General features: G+C 38.3%; 3 protein-coding genes across 3 annotated transcripts; 2 read left to right on the top strand and 1 right to left on the bottom strand.

Moving 5' to 3' along the window:
* Positions 1-237: 237 nt before the first annotated feature.
* Positions 238-2,243, top strand: Cbr-div-1 (the record flags this gene model as incomplete). Its single annotated transcript, XM_002646963.1, has 6 exons — positions 238-328; positions 380-569; positions 622-941; positions 991-1,350; positions 1,399-1,624; positions 1,676-2,243. 6 exons carry the CDS (start codon positions 238-240, stop codon positions 2,241-2,243), a joined length of 1,755 nt encoding a protein of 584 aa, XP_002647009.1.
* Positions 2,244-2,592: 349 nt separating this feature from the next.
* On the bottom strand, positions 2,593-7,085 carry CBG23794 (the record flags this gene model as incomplete). The annotated part of the gene is made up of 10 exons (XM_045243699.1): positions 2,593-2,702; positions 3,228-3,768; positions 3,819-3,972; positions 4,622-4,743; positions 5,367-5,437; positions 5,489-5,633; positions 5,712-5,940; positions 5,989-6,486; positions 6,536-6,603; positions 6,903-7,085. 10 exons carry the CDS (start codon positions 7,083-7,085, stop codon positions 2,593-2,595), a joined length of 2,121 nt encoding a protein of 706 aa, XP_045091167.1.
* Positions 7,086-9,111: 2,026 nt separating this feature from the next.
* Positions 9,112-9,327, top strand: CBG23793 (the record flags this gene model as incomplete). The annotated part of the gene is given in 2 exon segments (XM_045243698.1): positions 9,112-9,122; positions 9,135-9,327. 2 exon segments carry the CDS (start codon positions 9,112-9,114, stop codon positions 9,325-9,327), a joined length of 204 nt encoding a protein of 67 aa, XP_045091166.1.
* Positions 9,328-10,277: the final 950 nt, after the last annotated feature.

Genomic DNA, 10,277 nt, shown 5'->3' with positions numbered 1-10,277 from the left:
ACTCCGCCCCGATTTCCTCGGAATCGGTTCCTCGGAGACAACCCCTTCCTCGGAATCGGTGGAGTGTCGAATGTTCGGGGTCTCAGTACGGTGGAGAGGCGGAAGAAAACGCGCTCTGTTGCGAATATCATAACGCGCGAAATTTGAGAGTTTGAACACAAGACGCCCGCTCGTTTCGTTTTTGTTTGCTGATTTTATTGTCGGCTCATCACATTTTTATCGATTCCTTGACATAAAATGGCGTTCGAGTTTGATTTAGAGGAATTCAACGACCAACTCGCACTATTCAACCTAACATGCCCGGATAACGAACAAATCGTTGAGAAATGTAGGTCCAATTTTTGAAATTCGCGAATGAATTATCAAGTCCTATTTTCAGTGGAAGAATTGTGTAAATCGTTTCGCAAAACGAGCGATGACATTTGCAATGATATCGTTTCTGTGATGAACAACGATGGAAAGACAGTTATCGACAGAAATATCCTTGCGAAACTGGAAGAAAGATTCGAAGCGGAAACCAAGAAGGTTATAAACACACCAAGATCCATGAAAAAACCTGTGAAATCAGTGTATGAAATTCAATGTTTTTGAGGCTGAAATTTTCGTTAATTCAATTTTCAGGCGAGTGCCTCTTTCTGAGAGAAGCGAGTTCATCTTGAGCGGAGGTCCAGGGGACGATGAGAAGCCACATCACATGTCGAACACAGCATTCACGAAACTCGAAGGACACTTTCTAGAGTTCTCGCCTTTCCCAAATTCTCCGGCTAATGAGAAGTTCCTGAAGCGATCGGATCCAGGTCTCGTTGTCAGTGCGATTCGAGGAAGAAAGTTCCAGGATAAAGGATTGAAGGGAGGCGCCAAACACGATGATAAAGTCAAAATTGTCTCGAAACTCCCGAACAATTTTTACGGAGGTGACAAGTCGTCAATGGTGATTGATGGTTTGTTTTCTTTTTCCAAAGGCAATCGTTTAAAATAAGGAACTTTCAGCAAAATCCACGAGGATGTCGGAGTTTGCAAGACGGCTGCAAGCTACAAACGAGGAAATCGCCGACTGGGGAAATCCTCTGGTTCCTTCAGTGGATTTCGTGTACACTTATGGCCAGATCGTTCACGACGACACCAGAGATAACGAGAAGTTTGGAGAGAATTCAGTGGCTTTGATGATCAACGACGAAGACGGAACGATGATTCGGCTGAATTTTAGCAAAGTCACAGAGGACGTCACTCTGTTCCCCGGACAAATTATCGCTGTTCGTGGAACCAATGAGACCGGTGAAGAGTTGCAAGTTGATCGAATCTTCACACCCAAAGCACTGCCAGTGAACCCTGTAGAAACTGATATCACAAGTTGGTGCACGATTCTTATATGTCTTATCATTAAACTTCGTTTTTCAGAAGACATCTGGTTTGCCTGTGGTCCTTACACAGCAATGGATAACTGTGGGTACGAGCACCTCTGTGAATTACTGGATCAAGTGGTGGCCGAAAAGCCAGATATTCTCGTCCTCGCTGGACCATTTGTAGATAGAAAGAACACGTTTCTGAACAAGCCAAATTTGACAATCACCTATGATAACCTGATGGAAGATCTTCTCTGTAAGATTAAAGAAAAGCTTGTGAAGTGAGTGAATTCATATCATTATATAAAACATGGCTTAACGTTCATTTTCAGTACGAAAACCGAAGTGATCATCCAGCCAAGCTCATCTCGGGATCTATGCACTCCATCAGTTTTTCCAAGTCCCGCATTCCGGTTCAAGAGCCGAAAACTGGATATGATCAAGAAGGAACTTCACTTTGTTCCGGATCCCTGCATTATCCGCATTGGTCAAAATGGCGTCGACATGGCAGTGACGAGCAGTGAGCCGATTCAAGGATTGAGCAATTCGGAATTTCATCGATCCATCAACCAGGAAAACAGTGATCGTATCGCTCGACTCTGTAGTCATTTGCTCACTCAACAGTCATTGTATCCACTGGAACCAACAGAAATTCCATCGTCGTTGGGTGATCTTCTGGAAGTTTGCCAGCTCACTTCTACTCCACACATTGTATTCGCACCAACCAAACTCGCTTCTTCCGCCAAGAAAGTGAATGGAAGTGTCTTCATAAATTCATCGACACTTGCCAAGGGTCCAACTGGAAACTATGTGAAAATGTCAATCAACCTGAACGCAGGAGAGTTGGGCCCATTCGAAACAGTCGCGGATTATGCTAACATTCAAATTATGAAAATCTAACGTTTTGATTTATTATTTTTTGCCTTTTATTTTTGAATTTTACAGCTGTAAAATAAAATTTTTTTGACTTTAATTCAAGTAATACTGATTTATAGATCGATACTCATGGTATGTACAAAAACAATTATGCAAAAAAAGGCACAACATAAAGCAAAGTGAACAACCTGATTGTGCAATAATTTACGGTAGAGATGCGCTCATTGCAGGGGAGCGAAAACGGTTTTTTTTTGGATTTTCAACGGGAACCCGTTTGTGGGGAAAAGAAACTGGTATAAAATAGATCTACTACCGTATATTATTTGGAGGGAATGGACAAGAAAATTAAATCATCTTTGGAGGGAAAAAATTATCACATGTGACCGTAACTGGCATGTATGATGGCTTGTTCGGGAAGGCGATCGTCGTTAACAACGAGATGAAGAGCAGTATGACAATGACTGTCGACGGTTTGGATGGAGCCTGAAAACAAAGTTTACTGATTATTTGTTTGTCAAGACCGTTTTCTATGGGAATGTTCTCTAGGGCGCATACATTTAAACGCACGGCATCGCAGAAGGGATCCCCATATTGAAAATTGACAACGAGCCAATTGTGAGTAGCGGCTCAGCAAGGCTTAAGACACTTTCATTTTCAAATTAAGTTTTGGACGTTTTAAACTTGCGCGCAGCCAAAATTTGCGACAAGAATGTGCAACGAAGCGCAATTGCTTCGGGTGCCCGTTCGCGATGTCGTGTAACCGTTTTGCGGTAAAGCGTTAATTATTCAGAAAATTAGTGAGCCACGAAGACGATGAGAGTTAGCACAAGCAAACTCTCCTGCCGCTCTTCTTCTAAACGGCTCTTCTGATAAGTGGCTCAGGTTCATCGGCTCCTCTGGCTGCTAATTTTTGATTTCGCCGCCTCACATTCCGACGCCATGCACCTTTTCCTACAGTAATATACTAGCCCTATTAGTTCTATTAAGAAACTATTTAAAATTACTAACCAGCGTTATCCAGGTCTGATGGACGGTATGTCATATAACCGATGATTGTGGCGAGTATTGAGAGAAGTTTGCAGACAATGGCTGAAAATTGAATATTGAAAAAAAAATACGATCTCCGAATCAGTTTACCTAGTCCAGTGATTGTCCAACTAAGCTTGAAGGGATCGTAAACAAGACATGAAGTAGCTTTTCCACAACTCTCTCCCCATTCCAAACAGGCTGTATCGATAATGACTCCAAACAATATTCCACCTGGAATGAATCCCAAAAGACGAACAAAAGTCCAATTGACACCAAGAGCAAGGGTTCTTTGATCGAATGGAACTACTCGGAGCATGATTTGTTGAGTAGGGATTCCAGAAGCAAAACTAGCAACAACAGTGACGAAAAGTGTAACCATTAGAATATACTCTCTATAGCCACAGTCTTGATGACAGTATCCTTGATTTAATACCTCTGGATGCTCTTTGATTCCATGAATCAAATTGTGGAATGTACTATTCGAAGTCAGACATCCACAACCAGACCATTCGGTTGATCCCTAAAAAAAGTTAATTTAGTTGTTTTTCATTCTTTTTTTCTTTAATTTACCTGATTCTTTGTCATTCCTGTGCATCCAGCGTGGCATGCCGAGTAGTACATGTGTCCTGTGTTTCGATCACAAACTGGATTCCATTCCATCTTACAGTGACATTCTGAGTTGCATCTGGAGGAAATGCTGAAGTCGTGCGACTTCTCGATGCTTCTGGAAAATAGTTACAGTAATCTTCGGATTTCGAGCCCGAAATTTTTTCAAACCTATTTGAATATATCCCTAAAAAATATTAGGACACCAGGATTTACAGATAAACAGCTTTTAAAATTTATTTGATTCTGGTGTTATGAAAATCCAAGATTCCGAATTTGCGAGACTGGGATTTTGGAAGTTTCACAACTACCTAGATTTCAAACTTTAAAAAACCGACGCCAACAAAAATTGCTCTAAATCAAACTCTTCCTAAATGTTTTCCTTTTCAGGCATACCGTATTTGCTCTAATACTTGCCCACCCAAACCGTCAACTTTGAGCTCAATTATCTCGGTTCCTTCAGAAGATATCAGAAAATGTTCAACGGATAAATTATTTATCATAATATCACCATTATTTTACCAGTTTACAAATTTTTGATATCTCTCATAGGAACCGAGATAATTGAGATCAAAGTTGACGGTTTGTGTGAGCTCCTATTAGAAGAAATACGGTAGATTCCAAACTCTTTTTTTTCTCAAAAATCAAAGCCAAGAAAAATTGATTCAAATCCAAATGTTTCTGAATGTTCCTTTTCAGAAACAACTTTAAAACTACAGTAATCCTTCCAATCTATGAACTACAGTAGACTTTCACTGTAAACTTACAAATCTTCATATCCCAAATTGATTCCAACAAACTCTCTTTGTGGACAATGACTCAACAATCCAGTTGTAAAAATCAAGGCTATCACATGGCACACAACAATCATCTTGAGCATCCCTCCGACCTAAAAAATGCCTTTTTCTAATTCTGTTTTTGTCATTTTTTGATTCCCATCGTTTCTTCAGAAAACTCAAATTGACCTTTTTCCGTCATCTCTGCCACTTGACAAGTTTTTGAAGACAAATTTTTGTTCTCTCTCTCTTTAAGTTTTTTTGTCCGTTTTAATGGAATAATTGGATTTGAGTAGACACAATCACACAATTAAATGCATTGGTTTGGTGATGATGGGAAAAAGGAGGATCAAATTTAGTTGAGAGACAAAAAAAAGACCATGTGATTGAGAACATAAAAGAGAAAAGAAAACAAAATAGCGATTTTGAATGTTCTTTGCGCTTTTCTCTTATCAAGTTCTTTTTGATTAAATACCGTAAAACCTGTAATAGAAAAGCCAAATTTGAGCTCATTTTTCTCGGCTTCTATGATAGATATCAAAAATGTCTCAACTGATAAAATATTTGTGATATTTCGATAAACAATTTATCAGTTGACAACTTTTTTATATCTTTAACAGGTACCGAGATAAATTCGCTCAAAGTTAGGGATCCTACTATTACAGGGTTTACGATACTAAGAATGGCAGAATTTGAATCACATGGTGATAAATTAAACTTAAAAAAAAAATGTTACCTGAAGTTTCAGCTGGCGAATAATCGTTCCTCCAACCATTACTCCGGTAGCAGCAGCAAAAATTACAACGGCTGAAAATTAAAAACAATTAGAATTCCTGATTCCTGTTAAATAAAAATTACATGAAAGATAAGAAGCCAGAGTTGGATTCGTGGACAGCAATGTCTCGAGAATCTTAGGCATAAATGCAGCGAATCCATTGATGATGATGGATTCAAAGATTCCCACAAAGATGCAGACTAGGAAGGTTGGGTTGGATAGGATTTTCTGGGATTTTTTAGAGTTTGATTAATAGATTTTGGTTCTTCTGATTCTTTGCTGCTAGTTTCGCTTAAAAATGCTCACCCAAACACAAGCTGGCAATTTTGTTAAATCTCTTGGTGCTTTTGCATTAACATCTCCATTAGCTGCATGACATTGATTCACATCTTTGGCTCGATGTCTCTTTGCTTCTGGAAGTTCCCGAGCAAATGCCAGAATAGGGAATGCAATCATTAAAGCCGAAATTGACGAAATAATAAATCCGACCCACCAAGCACCGACCCATCTTGGATCGGATCTCTCCATTGGGATTCTTAAATTAAAACGATGAAGTGGAGAATCCAGAAATATTCTAGCTTACGTATCAACTCGATCGAAATCATCATAAAGATTCAAAAGAAATCCTCCTGCGAAAACTCCTATAACTGGACCAAAAGAAGTTAGAACAGCATGAATTGCGAGATACACTGGTGACGCCTTCTGAGATACATTCTCATCCATATAAGTGGTTCCAATGGAGAAAAGAGGAGTCGATCCGACGCCATGAAGTGTTTGTCCCAGAATAAACATCCAGAAATATGGATTAAACCAAGAGGAGTGAGGTTTTCCAGCACATTCAGGGTCATCTCTGTTTGTACATTGTCCGAAATCGGTTTGATTCGCTAGAGAGTTTCCGTCTGGATGGTAGATATCAACCATCCAGTGAGGAAGAGCACAAATTAAAGATCCCAAGGCCATGATCACACCACCCCAACCGATCCAACGTCCTTTGTGTCCGTTGTTTCCCCAGTGACATACTGGAAAAACGACAAGGAGGACTGCAAAGTCATACCAACTAGAAATGATTCCGGTGTGGGTACTGAAATAAATTTGAATTTTTTCTTTTTCGAAAGTTTTAAAACACTTGCCTTGTCATTTTGAATCTTCTTTCCAATGTTGATAAACCAACAGGAAAAATGGCATTTACAACAAAACTCTGAAACAAAACAAAAAATAATAAAAGGGCACACACTGTCAAGTTTGTGCTCAATTATCTAACTTTCTGTAAAAAATACCAAAAAGGTGTCAACTGATACAGTGTTTATCAAAATATCAAGTTGACAACTTTTTAAAATATTTGAGAGGAATCGAGATAATTGAGCTCAAAGTTGACGGTTTGCTTGGGAAGAAATACGGTAAACTAGGAATCCAAAGAAATTAAACGTTCAATCTCGATTTTTAGATATTTTTCTAGACTATTCAAAAATATTTCCAGTCAAAAAAATCCTATTTTACCTGAATAAAAGCGCATATTCCAAGAACTAACAGCAAACATTTTGCATTATGGAATCCCTGAAGCCATCTGGGAGTACAAGCTCCATATCCACACAATAGCTTCTCCGCATCGTCTTCATCTTCGATTTTGTGTTTTAAACTCTCGCCGGGCTCCTCGAAATCATTCACATTGTGCTTCTCCATCTAAAAGAAGGACGTGAAACTTTGAAAAATGGAACAGGAACAAAAATTTCAGACACAATAATGTGTTTGTTATGATGGGATTGGCAGGCGGGAAAAGAGAATTAAAAAGGTGTTCCAGTCATCATAAAAAGGTTGGGAATTGGTATTCAATTTGTTATTCAAATAGAGTAGGTGCAACCCAGCAGTACAGAATTGAAAAAAAGGAGAAGAAGAAGAGATTCTGAATTTGAGGGGGGTTGGAAAAAAAAGTGAAAATGACAAAAAGTTATCACAAGTTGATGGGCAGAAAAAGGAGAGAGAGAGAGAGGCGGAGTAGAATGTTCGCAATGGCGTTGTCGACTGATGGAGAGAAAGAGAGAAGAAGAAGTTATTTCAAAGATTCGTGGCTTGTTATGGGTACGGGAAAAATAGAGAAGAAGATGGCGAAAAATGTGGTGTAATTAGTGTTGATGAGTTGATGAGGTCCTCTTTTTAAAAACGATTTTGGGAAAAAGAGATCATCCTAAAAGATCAGAATACCAACTTTGAAGATTCCAGCAAATTCTTGGGAAGATTAGTCTGAATTACAGACCCCTGACTAATACGAACCAACATGTAACAGTATTGATAACGTGTAGTTCTGTAACTGGGACTAGAAGTAATCAATCATTTAAAACTAGACAACTGAAAAAATGTGTTATGGACGGGGGAAAGTTTTTGTATTTTTTAAATTATGTATTTTTATTATGTATGGATTATGTGATTAAGCTCTATCTTATGCGGAGCTCTATCTGAAATAAGGTTGACTTTTTTTGGTTTTCCGGACTATAAAAAAATATGTGGATTACCCATTTCGGCTACCTTACTTTTGCCCATAGAAACCGCCAGCTTTGAGCTCAATTATTTTGATTAATATAAGAGTTATCAAAAATTCGTCAACTGATAAAACTTTTTTGATATTAAGATAAATAATTTATCAGTTAGCACATTTTTCATATCTCTTGCAGGAGCCGAGATAATTGAGTTCAAAGTTAACTCATAGGGTAGGATTCTATTAGAGGAAATAAGGTACCCATTTTGACTAAATTGAAAAATCTTCCGTATAAAAACTACTCGGTTTTGGGATACTTTTGAAACCAGACCCTTTTCATTTTCAAAAAATCTTATATTTTCCGAGATTAAAATGATACAAAAGTTGTCGCTTTACAGGTTGCTGTATTGCAAATGTTCACTGTGTTTATCCTTTCCTAAAATTTTCATGAAAAAAACTGTTCTTGAAAGTCCGTTCATGTTCATTCAAGCCTCTCGGGGAATTGAACTTATGGAGCCGCCGATGGAGGTGCTGCGGCGCAACCGACTGAGCTACGGTGGCGCAAGCTGAGGCTGCCAACATATAAAAACGGCACAATAGCTACATGCTGTGTGAACACTAACCGCTGCACACCGACACGTCAGAATACATACTGTAATTCAAAATAGAACTTCAAAAAATTTCCTGTCCTTCTGGAATCTTCGATCTTTCGCACTCAAAACTTCTTTCGTCTAGACATACAAAGACATAGTTAAATCCCCCTCAACTTGACTGATATGATTTGTGAAAACCGGGAACTTAGGGGACGGAGAACAGGTATTTCTCATTCAGCGTTCTTCAAAAAAACACATAATCATCGTCGTCTTTAACCTTTTTCTCTTATTTTCAAAAATCGAGGCTAATTGCTAGAAAAATAAAAGGATTTCATTAAAACAGAAAAGTACACAAACAGAGACATCCAAAATGTGACATTATTTATTCGAAAAGTTGGTCTTGAGAAGACATTGAACTTAGTTTTATGGCCACTAAAAGAGTGTTTTTGTATACTTTTAATGAAAGTTCAACTTCGGGTGGGGACCGGAAAATGACGATAATGGAGAAATCACGTTTTGTTTGGGTAGACATGGATATATTTTTGGAAGGAGGAGGAGAAGAACATCCGAAATGATGGAGAATATAAATCACCGGAAGAATTGAAATATAATTATGTGGATGTTTCAAGTTTTTTGATCTGTAATGATGAGAACGTGAGGGAGGAGGGAATACGGTAGTCTGGGAGATAATAAGGGATTTTTCTCAGAATCTCAGGATCTCAGAATCTCAGAATCTCAGAATTTCAGAATCTCAGAATCTCTGGATTTCAAAAGTTCGGAATCTCGGAATATCAAAAGTTCGGAATCTCGGAATATCAAAAGTCAGAATCTCAGAATCTCAGAATCTCAGAATCTTTGAACCTCTGGATTTCAAAAGTTCGGATTCTCAAATTCTCTGAATCTCTGAATCTCTGGATTTCAAAAGTTCGGAATCTCGGAATATCAAAAGTTCGGAATCTCGGAATATCGAAATTTCGGAATCTCAGAATCTCAGAATCTCAGAATCTCAGAATCTCAGAATCTCAGAATCTCAGAATCTCAGAATCTCAGAATCTCAGAATCTCAGAATCTCAGAATCTCAGAATCTCAGAATCTCAGAATCTCAGAATCTCAGAATCTCAGAATCTCAGAATCTCAGAATCTCAGAATCTCAGAATCTCAGAACCTCAGAATCTCAGAATCTCAGAATCTCAGAATCTCAGAATCTCAGAATCTCAGAATCTCAGAATCTTTGAACCTCAGAATCTCAGAATCTTTGAACCTCTGGATTTCAAAAGTTCGGATTCTCAAATTCTCTGAATCTCTGAATCTCTGGATTTCAAAAGTTCGGAATCTCGGGATATCAAAAGTTCGGAATCTCGGAATATCAAAAGTTCGGAATCTCGGAATATCAAAAGTCAGAATCTCAGAATCTCAGAATCTCAGAATCTTTGAACCTCTGGATTTCAAAAGTTCGGATTCTCAAATTCTCTGAATCTCTGAATCTCTGGATTTCAAAAGTTCGGAATCTCGGAATATCAAAAGTTCGGAATCTCGGAATATCGAAATTTCGGAATCTCAGAATCTCAGAATCTCAGAATCTCAGAATCTCAGAATCTCAGAATCTCAGAATCTCAGAATCTCAGAATCTCAGAATCTCAGAATCTCAGAATCTCAGAATCTCAGAATCTCAGAATCTCAGAATCTCAGAATCTCAGAATCTCAGAATCTCAGAATCTCAGAATCTCAGAATCTCAGAATCTCAGAATCTCAGAATCTCAGAATCTCAGAATCTCAGAATCTCAGAATCTCAGAATCTCAGAATCTCGG

The sequence above is a fragment of the Caenorhabditis briggsae genome (assembly GCF_000004555.2).
Source record: "Caenorhabditis briggsae complete genome, chrIII, whole genome shotgun sequence".
Classification (NCBI taxonomy): Eukaryota; Metazoa; Nematoda; class Chromadorea; order Rhabditida; family Rhabditidae; genus Caenorhabditis; species Caenorhabditis briggsae.
This window is presented reverse-complemented; position numbering and strand designations above follow the sequence as displayed.